At 49.7% G+C, this 14,109-nt stretch overlaps 1 protein-coding gene across 3 annotated transcripts in view; it reads left to right on the top strand.

Moving 5' to 3' along the window:
* Positions 1–14,109, top strand: part of RFX8 (RFX family member 8, lacking RFX DNA binding domain) — an 85,013-nt gene that overhangs the window by 67,587 nt on the left and 3,317 nt on the right. For all 3 annotated transcript variants that reach the window (XM_033175682.1, XM_033175681.1, XM_033175680.1), the window contains exons 11-14: positions 1,447–1,603; positions 4,065–4,159; positions 8,690–8,804; positions 11,994–12,310. In XM_033175682.1, the coding sequence (XP_033031573.1) occupies positions 1,447–1,603; positions 4,065–4,159; positions 8,690–8,804; positions 11,994–12,310 (684 nt within the window). The remainder of the gene's footprint in view (positions 1–1,446; positions 1,604–4,064; positions 4,160–8,689; positions 8,805–11,993; positions 12,311–14,109) is intronic.

Raw genomic sequence — 14,109 nt, forward strand, 5'->3', positions numbered from 1 at the left:
CAGACTACTTGAGGTCAGGAGTTCGAGACCAGCTTGGCCAACATGGCAAAACCCTGTCTCTATCAAAAAAAAAAAAAAAAAAGTACAAAAACTAGCTGGGCATGGTGGCACGTGCCTGGAGTCCCAGCTATGCGGGAGGCTGAAGCAGGAGAATCTCTTGAACCTGGGAAGTGGAGTTTGCGGTGAGCTAAGATTGTGCCACTGTACTCCAGCCTGAACAACAGAACTAGACTCCATCTCAAAAAAATTTTTAAAAAAGACATCTGAGGGAGGCCCCACACAGAGGTGCCAGTGTCAGAGGTAACAGGGTGTCGTAGCAGAGTCTGTGACAGACAGACAGACATACCCTTCACCCGTGTGTGTGGCCCTGTGGACTCAGTGTGGCCAGGCCACCAGTTACTTCAGCTCTGACCTTTTCAATCCTGGGTTGATTCAGAGAAAGGTTGTGAAGGGCTGAAGAGAAGATTCTGTGATGCTGGCACCCGGCTCGTGGGCTGTCAGGAGTCTCCTCTCAAGTCCTGCGAGTGCCCTATCAGGACACAGCCTGGGGACCATCATTCTGCTCCAAATCAGTCTCCACTGGGAGGATCCCAGCTGTGGCTTCTGTGACCCCGAGCCAGGCCCCACCCTGCCAGTGCAGAGCCCTCCCCAGACTCCAAGCCCAGTGGGGTTGTGTCTCACTGCCAGTCACAGCCAGTCCTGTTCTCCAACGCTCGCACAGTCCTGACTCGGTTGGTCTGGAAATGACCCGGCAGCGTGCTCTTCCTCTCAACCCAACCCGAGCAGCAAGCGTGGGTTCTGAAGCCCGTCCCTGCTCCGAGCCTTATCTTCCCACTTACTGCCCCTCAGGAAAGTTACTTCACACTCCAAGAGCCCTCAGCGTCCTCTTCTGTAAAAGGGAGGGGTGACTCGTGCCTTCTCCCAGGACTGCTGTGGGGACCACCAGCTGCATCCCAGGCAGTCGGACAGTGTTGGGGACTAGCTTGTCTCCATTTGACAGATGATGATATCACCTCCCAGAGGCCAAATTCCTCATGGCCAATGCTCCCCTGAGGAAGGGACAGCCAGCTTCCGAATCCCACAGCCGTTCGCTCAGGATCGGTGCAGCCTCTGTCTACACCTTCCTTGTAGGGGCTGAATCCCCGGGCTCCCCCTCGCTAGAGACATTCAGGCATGGGGTGAGTGTGGTGCAGAGAAGCAGCAGCAGCGCCAGACAAGCCCTGAATGTGTCTTCCTAGAGATGCGTTCTTTCTTCTTCCAGAGTGGCAGTCCTAGAATGTGTGCAGTTTTAACCTTGTCATTGTTTGAGATTCATTTTTAATGGGTAATACCTTCATCAATGTTTGTTTCTCCCCCACAACAAAAATCTTGGCAATCTGGGGAAGAGTTAGGCAAAAACAAAATGACAAGATTGAATTAAGTATTATGCCTCCCCATTATCTTTAGACTATGAGAACGGTATTGAAAAGTAAGAGGCGTGTCAGCGTTCTGAAGTCAGATGTGCAGGCCATCATCAATCAAGCCACTTTGGGTACTTCTAAGAAAGCCCTGGCAAGTGACCGGAGTGGCGCAGATGAACTGGAGAACAACCCAGAGATGAAATGTAATCCTCCTCCTACAGCTTGCTTTATTGGCGTGTTGGGCATAGGTTTGGGGTAGCATGGCCATTGTTAATATGAATTTCTTTTTTTTTTTTTTTGAGACGGAGTCTCGCTGTGTCGCCCAGGCTGGAGTGCAGTGGCTGGATCTCCGCTCACTGCAAGCTCCGCCTCCCAAGTTTACGCCTTTCTCCTGCCTCAGCCTCCCGAGTAGCTGGGACTACAGGCGCCCGCCACCTCGCCCGGCTAGTTTTCTGTATTTTTTAGTAGAGACGGGGTTTCACCGTATTAGCCAGGATGGTCTCGATCTCCTGACCTCGTGATCCGCCCGTCTCGGCCTCCCGAAGTGCTGGGATTACAGGCTTGAGTCACCACGTCTGGCCATGAATTTCTTAATAGGGGTAGAACTTTATAACTCTGATGTTCTAAGTTGGCTGCTCACACTTCTCTTCCTGTAGTGGGGTGATGAACACCCCAGGGAATGCCCTGTCCCTGTGCTCCCAGGACCTACTCCAGGGCCAGACAGGGCAGCAGTGCTGATACCTGTTATTTGAGTTAATAAATGACCAGATGAGTGTGCTTGCTGCTTGACCGTATTTATCTCCAGAATATCTCCTGTGGGGGAAAAGTTTAGTTCCTGCATCTGTGCCTACACGCACAGACTCCTGTGTCTCCTCAATCACGCCTAAATTGCCTTGAGCTAGATGTCTGCCTCGCCACATTCTCCCATCACTCTTGTTATTTGCAATGTGAAGTTTAACAGTGGTGCTTTTACCATATTTCATTCCTTTCCAAACAAGTGATAGGAAGCAGGTGGATATTTTCGCCATTTGCTATTGATCATTGTCGTTGTTTTTCAAGAAAAAAATCCCCCTGCCATAAAGAGCTCGCATTCCTGGCTGGTGTGTGTTGTTGCGTCCCTGGGGAGTGAACATAGTGGCAGGAGGAGCTCTCCAGACTCAGGGAGGACCTGGGAGGCAGGGAGCTGCAGGATGGTTACCGATTATGAATTCTGGGCGTCTCTGGGCCCTCCTATCATGGCTACGGGGAGGGTGCCAGGCTCCCCTGTGTGTGTCCTCTCCAAACACTCGCTGCCGGGATGCCCCAGGTAAGTCGAATGGCCTTTCCCTCTGTGGGCATAACTCCTTGCTAGTACTCTCAGCTGTGTCTACAGCTGCCCGCTCAGTTCCCATGAACCCCTTCAGGCTGGCAGCTGTGTCTTACCCTGGGCCACCCAGCATTGCACTGGCCCGCAGGAGCACTTCAGTGTTTTGTGACTTGATGCATACAGAATTCAGGAGTGCACAAAAGCACCACCTGTAAATTAGCCCATCCTCCTCCTTTCACCTTTAAGTAGGGCTGGCCTTGGTGGGGTTGTGCCAGTTATTAAAATACTAAAATATATCATCCCTGGTTGTTGGTAAATGACCTCTGACTGCTCCCCTCCACTGTCCTGTCCCTTGATAGCGTCCCCTGGCTGACCCCAATCCCAGATCCTCCCATAGGGCACTTTTTTTCCCCCACCAATCCAGCAACTAAAAAGTTAACACCTAATCCAGCAGGCTTCAGAGCTATTGGTAGGACTACTAATTCTGATTAGTAATTCTGCAGTTCTGATTAGTAGGAACCCAAAAAGTCCCCCTCCCAACTCACTGGCTAACCAAGCCCTGTTCTTGCCCCCAGCTAGATCCCAGGGAGTCCCAGGAGGGCATGAGACGCCCTCTCCAGGTGCCTTCCAGACTGCCTGCTGGTCTGGCCAGGGCTCCTGTGCTCCCACTGGCATCTGTGTGAGTCCCACCAGGGAGATGCAGAGTTCTGCAGGCAAATGCTTCCAGCTCCAAGTCCAAGTGCACCTCCACCAAGCCTCAGGGGGGCCGCTGCAACCGACTCAGTTTCCCAAACTCTGCTTGGTGTGCAGAAGCACTCAAAAAGCCTGGACGGCCAAAGGCTCTTCTTTCCCTATCAGTGCTACCTGTGCAGGTGGAGGACCCAGAACCCGACATCACACCAGACTCCCCCTAACTGAGTGCATAACTGCAAGCAAGGTGCTCACCCTCTCTCAGCAGCTTTGATGTCTGCCATCACTTCAATGACATTAATAAACCAGCCCTTTTTTGAAGATGGCAAGGATAGGTGAGGTCATGTCTATATCATGCCGTGAGCTCATCTGAAGACAAGGTCTGGATAATTGCAAGGTGTACTTATGGTTTCAAAATATTTCTGTTTCAACAAGCGGCAGAGGTGGCTCACAACAGGTGTGTCCATGTAATTCTGAATAGATGACTGCAGAGGTGACAAAGCCAGCCTCAGGACATCCTCTGTGTTCACAATGAGCGTGAGGCCCTGGGGAGTCCCTCCGAGCTACTGTTCAGTGATGTTCCCAGGTTACCCGGTACACAAATACCTACAGAGAAATTCTGCTCTGCTGCATGCAATCTTTTGTTTGTTTATTTTGTGTCTTTGTAGGTTTAAGAAACTTAATTTCTTTGCTGGGAACATCAACAGATCTCAGTGTGTTCCTCAGCTGTCTGTCTTCACATCTCCAGGCATTTGTGTTCCAGGTAGGAAGCTGTGACTTAAAAAAAAAGTGTGTTGACCATTCTAGATAAATGAGTGCCCATTGACTAGGGGATGGGAAAGAGCCTTCTTAGGCTCTGGCTGGAAATGTGTCGAGGCTGGCCTGGGTGTGAGGGCAGGGGATGGTCTCAAACTCTGTAGCAGGTGAAGAATGGGGGCCGGGGGGAGCACATCACATAATGTGTGTGTGTGTGCACACATGCGTGCATATGTTTGGGTGCATGGGAGTGTGTGTGGTGTGTGGGAGTGTGTGGTTAGCATGTGTATCAGTGTGTGTGAACGTGTGTGAGTGTGAGCGTGGTGTACCGGTGAGTGGGTGTGCATGAGCGTGTGCAGTATGTGTGTGGGTGTTTGAGCATGCATGGATGAGTGTGTGCACAGGTGAGCATGTGTGTGTGTGAGCATGTGTGTAAGTGGGTGTGGGTGACTGTGTGTCCAGGTGTGTATTGCACCAATGGGATTGTGGAAGAAGAGGAGGGGTTTTGTCTGTTTTAGGGGGAGAACAGCGCTTGTCTGCATGTTTTGCAGACACGTTCCAGTAGAGTGTCTGGCTTGATTTCAAAAGCCCAAAGACGGTTTGGTTGTCGATATGGGCGGGTTTGGTCCTTCCGGCCAACGGCTCTTGGGAGTTGCTTCAGTGGGATCCTGGGCTTGATTTTCATCATCCTCCGTGCGGTCAGTCACCTGTGGAGAGCTGAGAATGCCTTGAGAGAGGCCACGGCCCCTCGCTCCGTGGGCCCAGGGCAGGTGGGGAGAGTTAGGGGCTGTGGGTTAAAACCTAGAGGGAGGCCGGGTGGTGGCTCACGCCTGTAATTCCAGCACTTTGGGAGGCCAAGGTGGGAGGATCACATGAGGTCAGGAGTTCAAGACCAGCCTGGCCAACATGGTGAAACACTGTCTCTACTAAAAATACAAAAATTAGCTGGGCGTGGTGGTACATACCTGTAATCCCAGCTACTTGGGAGGCTGAGGCAGAAGAATTGCTGGAACCCCAGAGGCGGAGGTTGCAGTGAGCTGAGAGCCACTGAACTCCAGCCTCGGCAACAAAAGACTCCATCTGGTCAGGCATGGTGGCTCACACCTGTAATCCGAGCACTTTGGGAGGCCAAGGTAGGCAGATCATGAGGTCAGGAGATGGAGACCATCCTGGCTAACACGGTGAAACCCCATCTCTACTGAAAAAAAAAAAAAAAATACAAAAAATAAGCTAAGCGTGGTGGCATGCACCTGTAGTCCTAGCTACTCGGGAGGCTGAGGCATGAGAATCACTTGAACTTGGGAGCCAGAGGTTGCAGTGAGGCAAGAAGGCACCACTGCACTCCAGCCTGGGTGGCAGAGCAAGACTCTGTCGCAAAAAAAACAAACAACAAAAACCCTAGAGGGAAACAAGGCAGGCCCCACCTCTCGAGACTTTGTGCTTGCCAAGGCTGAAGTGGTTGGGAAAGGCCTTGAAGAGAAGGTGGGACTTAAAACTGGGATACAAAGCATGTGTAGGATTAAAATAAGCTGAGAGAGGGCGACTGGGCATTCAGGAGCAGGAGTGAGCTTACCTAGGAAGGAAGGAGCGGTCCACACTGTGGAGAGAACAAAGACTCCGAGGGCCTGGGGCTGGCAGCGTGGCTCTGGGCTTTCTCTTTAAGTTTCTGGCCATGTTGTGGCCACTCCCTTGTGCCGCCCGCCTGACCTTGTCTGTATCTCTGAACTCTCAGTTGAGAAGAAAGAGGAGAAATAATAACTGACACCAAGAAGACTGCTGGGGACTTTGGGGTCTTAAACCTCCTAGATATGAACCAGAAAAATCCTCAGGAAGGAACTAGAAAGCCAGCTCCAACCCCTGGCAGGTGTCTGGTCTCATTTGCTTCTTGAAAATAATTATCCCAGATTCTGTATGGTTTTTATTCCTCCTGTTGATCTTAGGCAAAGCTTATTTATAACAACAGTGACCATGTCCAGAGCTGAATGGCTACTGAGACATTTATTCATTCGCTAGCTGAAGGCTTATATTATACATTGTCACAGACAGGAGCTGTCCATTGTCTGTTCCTTAAGTGGAAGCTAGAACTCAGCCTCCAGCTTTAATCAGATGGACCCGCTGAGATCATCACTACTAACCCTGCCATCCTACATCGTAAACCACAGAGCACTATGTGTTTCCCAGGTCTCCATCATTGTACCTTCTGCCTTCACAAAGGAGGCACATTAGAAAAATAGTGTTTTGCCGGGCGCGGTGGCTCAAGCCTGTAACCCCAGCACTTTGGGAGGCCGAGACAGGTGGATCACGAGGTCAGGAGATCGAGACCATCCTGGCTAACATGGTGAAACCCCGTCTCTACTAAAAAAATACAAAAAATTAGCCGGGCAAGGTGGCGGGCACCTATAGTCCCAGCTACTCGGGAGGCTGAGGCAGGAGAATGGCGTAAACCCGGGAGGCAGAGCTTGCAGGGAGCTGAGATCTGGCCACTGCACTCCAGCCTGGGCGACAGAGCAAGACTCCACCTCAAAAAAAAAAAAAAAAAAGAAAAAGAAAAATAGTGTTTTTGTTACTGCGTGCCTTTGACGGTCTTGTTTTTGTAAAAGAGCATGGCTGATTTTTACAAACCAGATTACTGTCAATCATATGCTCAGACTGTTAAGATGCACACCCTTGGGCTTGTCAGAGATGTCCCATGGCTTCAGTTAGCATCTCGCAGTCAGCGAGCAGAGGGCAGTTCGGGCCCTGGAGGAGCTTCTATGTTGGGGGACAGAAAGTGCCATACTGTGGAGGTGATGGGAAGGACGCTCAATGGTGTTTATGGCTGACTTGCAAACATTTGTGCAGAGAGAGCCCTGGTCACTCAGAGCTGCATCCCTGGATGCTTTTAGGAAGTATTCCTGTGGGTTTTTGGTTTTTGTTTTTTGAATTGAGATGGAGTCTCGCTCTGTCACCCAGGCTGGAGTGTAGTGGTGCAATTTCGGCTCACTGCAACCTCCGCCTTCCAGGTCCAAGCGATTCTCCTGCTTCAGCCTCCGGAGTAGCTGGGATTACAGGCGTGCGCCACCCTGCTCAGCTAATTTTTGTATTTTTAGTAGAGATGGGGTTTTGCCATGTTGGCCAGGCTGGTCTCGAATTCCTGACCTCCAAGGATCCACCTGCCTCTGCCTCTCCAAGTGCTGGGATTCCCGGCGTGAGCCACGGCGCCCAGCAGGATCCCTGTGCTTTTGTACTCTCGCCGTCCCTTCAACACAGAAAGAGGGGCTCCTCCCAAGAGTCCGTCTCCGATGGTGAGGAGTACCGAGGAGGAGGCTGCGACCGAAAGGACCTCATGTTCCCCGAAACTCAGGGCCACCTTCTGGTGTGCCAAGGATTTCGCTGGGGCAGAGGGAAAAAAAGCGATGACAGGAAAGGGCATTCTTGGTGTTTAGCCAGGCTGTCCATTTCTTCCTCAAAGACATGTGGAGGAGCTGTGGTGGGTCCACAGGCATGTGACTGAGGATGAAAAGAGGCTTGGAGCATGCCTATCAACAGATGCATTTGAAATCCGTGACTCAGGGCTTACAGATGGCTTCAAGTGTGGTCCAAGGCCGCTCTCCATCTGGGTAGAGGGAATCTCTTAGTCTGCATGCAGCGGCATCTTACTGGTACACAGTTTAGTGCCAGTGAGGCTGTCAGACGATCTTGGTTCCACTGGGTGCAGGGGCTGAGACTTGCCAGTTTGGAGCCTGCTTACACAGCAAGCATGATGACCAGCTTTTCCAAACGAGCACCACTGCTTTTCCTGATTATGGGATTCTGTGCCCCTTTTCCACAACCAGATTTGACATGCAGGAGTGCAGGAATAACACAGCCCCTGCTCCTCTTCATGCCATTCCAAGTGGACTTCAATGAGGCTGTCCTTACGGTGTTTGTTTCTGTGTCACACATCACAAGTGACCTCTTTTTAAAAACTGTGTGATGCTGGGCATGATGGCTTATGCCTCTAATCCCAGTGCCTTTGGGAGGCTGAGGCAGGAGGATCACTTGAGCCCAGAAGTTAAGACCAGCTTGAGCAACACAATGAGACCCTTATCTCTACCCACCCTCCCCCCAAAAATTAAATTAGTCATGTGCAGTAGTGCATGCCTGTACTCCCAGCTACTCAGGAGGCTGAGGGGGGAGGATCGCTTAAACCCAGGAGTTCCAGGCTGCAGTGGGCCAAGGTTGTGCCACTGCACTCCAGCCTGGGGAACAGGAAGACCATGTCTCCAAAAAAGAAAAAATTGCATGGTGATTTTAAGAGAAAAAGTAAGCCAATTTCCTACCTCCCTCTCCTCTCCACCGACTTCAAAGGGCTGTGCCCTGGAACCATGTCCGTGGAAGACAGAGAAAGACCAGACATTGGCCCCTGCTGCCTCACTTCCCACTCTTGTTATTTCATCTTCCTCTTCTTTGGCTCTTTACAACTGCATGTGCATGACAAATGTGTGCCTTTGAAAACATACTATGCTTCTTGATTTTATCACAAACTGCAGCCTTTTTTCTCACAAAAACTTAATAGCCCAGCAGAAGCAAAGAAGAGTTTATCAAACTGGCCGCCGGCTTCCAGCTGAGATGGAACCTTCTTCTCACTGCTGTGAGCAAAGCCATGACCCTCTGCCACAGAGACTGTTTTGGTAAGTCAGAGAATAAGAAAATATAGTGTGTTCTACCTTTTAAAAATGTTGTTATGGCGTAAGTATTTTGCATATTGCTATGTAGAATCCAGCCATCTTCTTTTAACCTTTTTATGTAAAGTATACCATAGACACAGCAAACCATACAACACGATAGTAATTTTTATTTGTAGTGTCAGTGTGATAGCCTGTCAAACAGATGGACCATGCTTTTCCTTCCTGTTTCATCATCGTTAGACACACAGGAAGCTTCTCCTGGTTCTTGAATTATGAGCTGTGTGACATTTTGAGGAAAGCACTGAGAGAGACGACTGAGATGAAGGACAAAATGGGCTCTTTGAAGCACTCATACTTAACTCTCAGGAATAATGATTAAGTTGCCATTGTATGCAGATGATAGAAAGAGTGAAGTAATGTGCATTTTGCAAACTTCCTGGTCAAATGACTGGTCTTCTGTTGGGGAAGGTTGCATCTTTGATGCAGTTGCTTTATAAAAAGGGTTGTAAGGGGCTGGGTGCTGTGGCTCACACCTGTAATCCCAGCAATTTGGGAGGTTGAGGCAGGTGGATCACCTGAGGTCAGGAGTTCGAGACCAGGCTGACCAACATGGTAAAACCCTGTCTCTACTAAAAATACAAAAATTAGCCGGGTGTGGTGGCGGAAGCCTGTCATCCCAGCTACTCAGGAGGCTGAGGCAGGAGAATCACTTGAACCCGGGAGGCAGAAGTTGCGGTGAGCTGAGATCATACCATTGCACTCCAGCCTGGGCGACAAGAGCAAAACTCCACCTCAAAAAAAAAGAAGAAAAAAGGAAAAAAAAAAAAAAGGTTGTAGGAAGGGAAGTTCACCACTCAGCTCACCAGCTTCATGGAATGGATCATTCCTTCAAAAGGTATTTCTTGCTTCCCAAGCACCTTCCTGGGCACTGGGCATACAGCAGTGGAAAGATAGTCTCCCGTCCTGTGAGTTTGCACAGTAGCTATGGCAAGTGATCCCTTCACAGAGAGCTGCCAGATCCTCTCACAGCAAGAAGGAAGAGAAAGTAAGCCCTATTCTAGACCAGCTTTGCAGACACCTTGGAGCTCCTGAGGGCTGCCGCTGTCAGCTGCCATATAGGTGACACTCACTTATAGTGGGACTCTTCCCTTCAATGAAGTCCACACTGACTCTGCTATATGCTCATGCTCTTCCAGAGCAGAGAGAGAGCAGAGTTCACGTGCATCACGGAAAGAAATCTAGCCCTGAGCCGGGTGTGGTAGCCCAGCACTTTGGGAGACTGAGGCGTGCAGATCTCTTGAGCCTCGGAGTTTAAGGCCAACCTGGGCAATATGGTGAAATCCTATCACTACAAAAAAAAAAAAAAAAAATGCAAAAATTAGCCAGGTGTGGTGGCCCGGTAGTCCCAGCTACTTGGGAGACTGGGGTGGGAGAATTGCTTGAGCTGAGGCGGCAGAGGTTGCAGTGAGCTGAGATTGTGCCACTGCACTCCAGCCTGGGCAACAGAGCCAGACTCTCTGTCCCAAAAAAAGAAAAGAAATCTAGTCTAATTGTTACTTTTCCCAGTCTACCTTCTCTGTACCTCCATATGAAATCAATGTATTCACACCAGTAGTTTGAACAATGGTTTCAAGACTCGGACTGTGATTTTCCAAGGTTAAATAGGCCAGACGATGTCCAGCTCACTTCAGGCAAGGTCATGCCTTCCACAGGCGCAGTTACCCCTCACCCAGATCCGTGGAGGGATAGAACACTACTCAGGGAAAAACTTGGGAAGGGCTTTTGAAATGGATGAAAAGATTACTTGAAATGGACAAAAGGTTGGCATAGCCTTCTGGATTATCGCTACCTTCCATTGTCTTTGAGTTATTTTTATAGCTCTGTAAAGTTACAGCAAACTGATAATGCAGATGACCCTCATCCACAGAAATACAAGTTGGTTGTGTCAGGTGGTTGCCATTGATACTGCGCTGAGGACAGATCCCTTTTGCATCTATTCATCACTGTCAGCATTCTTTTCTGTGTATAGTATATAGTTAGTACTTTGAATTCTCTTTTGAACCAGTGGCAACATCTTAACTGATGTAGCAATGAGATGTAATATATCATTTAATTAATGAGTTAAATAAAACCTTTGATATGTCCTTTTTTTCTTCTTCTTGAGATGGAGTCTCACTCTGTCACCCAGGCTGGAATGCAATGGCGCGATCTCTGCTCACTACAACCTCTGCCTCCAGGGTTCAAGCTGTTCTTCTGCCTCAGCCTCCCAAGTTGCTGGGACTATAGGCACGTGCCACCATGCCCGGCTAATTTTTTTGTACTTTTTAGTGGAGAGGAGGTTTCGCCGTGTTAGCCAGGATGATCTCGATCTCCTGACCTCGTGATCTGCCCACCTCGGCGTCCAAAAGTGCTGGGATTACAGGTGTGAGCCACTGTGCCCAGCCTGATGTGTCCATTTTATATTTGTAGGAGTCATGGTTTTACGTTTATTTAAAACTTACCTTTTAACAATTGCAACAGGCCAGATTTCCCCGTCTGTTTCTCAAGCAAACATTAATGATTGTTTTCCTTTCTGGGAGTGCAAAGGCCTTGGGATTTGGAGCATTCAGCTAAGTCACATACCCTCCTGTCTCTCTGATGACAGCACTTGCAGGCCCACCTGAGAAGATACCTCTCGCAGGTGGAAAGCCAGCCGGCCTCCTTACTCACTCCCTACACAAAGAACTGCAGCCACAGGGTCTGCAAGAGGGGCAAGGCACTACGTTTCAAGCACCACAAAACAGCAGCAGCCTTCCTTCTGCATGATGCCCCCATTTCCTCCCACCCCTGCTGGATGTTCCTGTGGATCATACATGGGGCACGGTGAGGCTGAGGGGCACCCTCCCCAGCTCTGGGAGCAGCACCCAGTTCCCTGTAGGGTTTGCTTTCCTCCCATCTCACACTGGATGGATTTTAAGTTCCTTTTCATGGCTTAGGCTATTTAGCTTTCACTCCTTTCTGTCCAATAGCTGCCCTGCCAGGGATTTTCTACTGATGGATGCTACGTAAGAGGCCCACCCAGGCCCCTTCAGGGTCAGCTATTGGAACGAGGCTCATGTACACAGGTGTTAGCCACAGAAAAGTTCTTAGTTTCACAGTGATTTGTTTATTGTCTATCAAATGTATTCATTTTTGGTTATTATCTAAATGTAGGCTCCTGGCATCTGTTTCACTTACTGCTTTTGGAATATGTGATTCATATACTTCAGTCATGCCTAGAGGAGGAAGAGGAGGAGGAGGACATGGGGAATGTCAAGGAAATGCTACCAGATGACCCGACTCTTGGCCAGCCAGACCAGGCACTTTTCCACCCTCTGAATTCCTCATGGCCCCAGACATGTGCCGGCCCCAGCGTGGAGTCACTGGGGGTGACGCCGACACACATGGGCTGGGGCCGATATCCTGTGGGTGTGAGCAACATGGTCCTCAGGATCCTGGGCTTCCTGGTGGACACTGCCACAGGCAATAAGGTAGGGACACCAGGACCCCCTTCCACACAGCTGTTTCAAGGGGAACAAGAGCCACAGGTGGTTAGGAAAACCCTCAGGATCATTTTGTCCAAACAATGATAAAGGATTCTATAGTCATCTTTACCCTAGGTGATTTTGCCGGGGCAGGGGGAGTTGAATTCACTATCTGTTGATTACTGGCCGGCTCAGGTTTGGGGAACATTAATAGGTGCCTGGCATGATGAGAAGGTGGACCCTCTGGATGGCCTGGGTCTCTCTTGCCTTTCCAGAGTGTACGTGGCCTGGTTAGACTAACTCAGCAATAGCACACCTCGCGGTGGTGTATCACCTCTGCGGGGCATGCACTGAAAATGCCCCTAGTGTTCAAAAAAAGGAAATGTCGGGTGGTCTGAACAGAGAGGATTTTGAAAAGATTACATTGGGATACCTGCTGAAAGACATAAAGATTAGAGTTGCTATTTACCGAACACCTACTATAGAGCCCCTGTGTATGTTATCTCAAAGCCATGCCATCCTGTAGAGTATTTGTTCTTGTCATTGTCATTTGATGGATGAGGAAACTGAGGCTCACAGAAGCTGAGTGACTTGCACAAAGTCACACAGTAAGGAAATGCAAGGAAATAGTGGAGCAGAGATTGGAGCCCCAGCCTGCCTGATCTCAAATCCATTCTTCACCTACAACCCTAGACAGGAGGTTGTTTTATGCCCTGAGGAGTGCGGGACGCAGGTTGGAGAGGTCAGACATGGACCTCAGTGCCATGAAGCAGAGCTGGGCTGACGGAGGAACAACTGAAATGCCTGCATTGAGGAGCGGGGAGTGAGCTGGTGAAAAGAACACTGACAGCAATTGTCTTAGGACTAATTTCTGTGCACATGTTTGATGTTTAGCTGCCATCCATCTTCTTCTTTTTGTGCCCACAAGTTCCCCTCTTGCACAGATGAGTTGTGCTTAATAGGAAACTGAAGCAGGTGCAATCATTCAACCTGAAGCAGATTAATAGTGGTCTCGGCCACGGCAATGAGTCACAGCCTAAAACTCTTCACGCGTTAGAGTCCGCAGAATACTAGGAACCTTCCAGGGCCCTTTCCTTCTTGAGCAAACTCTCATTCCGAGTTCTCCAGTGGCAGAGATCTTGCACACACTGTTATTGGGCCAACGCTTGGACAGGACACCTCCCTAGATCAAAAAAACAAAAAAAACAAACCACCACAACAAAAAAAACAGGAGCTAGGGAAATGCGTGTCTCAGGTTTCCCCGTTCTCTAGCTGCATTTGGTCTTTCTCACTTTGATGATAGTAAGTCACATATCCAGGTGCGTTCAGTGCTCTCTATGAGGTGGATTCAGATGTTGTCCGTAAATGAGAAACTCACCTCCTCCATGAGTGTCCATGTGAAAAAAGCAGACATGGTCAATGAAGCATGCAGTAGTGAAACACCCCAACTTGGGGGTGCTGACAAGAGCTGGGCCTCCTTAGCTGGTGGCAGCTAAGGCGCTTTCAGGAAGCAAGTGTTTCCAGGCAGTTGGCAGAAAGAAGGCCCAGTTAGATCTGAAGAGGCGATGGCTTGGCCGGGCTATGCCTAGGAGAATGGCTCTCCCTGCTGCTGTTCCTGGCGGCAGAGCCCTCCAGGGGGCGCCAGTGGAAAGTACCTAAGTGTACTCTGGAGACATTCCGTAGGGCCCTAGCAGGGCCAGCATTCATGCTGGGCTGCAGTGTTCATCTCCAAGTGAAAGCCAATTCTTTGCGCTCACCAGCTGGGGCAAGAGGTCAGAGTGTAGCATGACAATTTGTTAAAGGAA

The sequence above is a fragment of the Trachypithecus francoisi genome, unplaced genomic scaffold (assembly GCF_009764315.1).
Source record: "Trachypithecus francoisi isolate TF-2019V2 unplaced genomic scaffold, Tfra_2.0 Lachesis_group17, whole genome shotgun sequence".
NCBI classification, from domain to species: Eukaryota; Metazoa; Chordata; class Mammalia; order Primates; family Cercopithecidae; genus Trachypithecus; species Trachypithecus francoisi.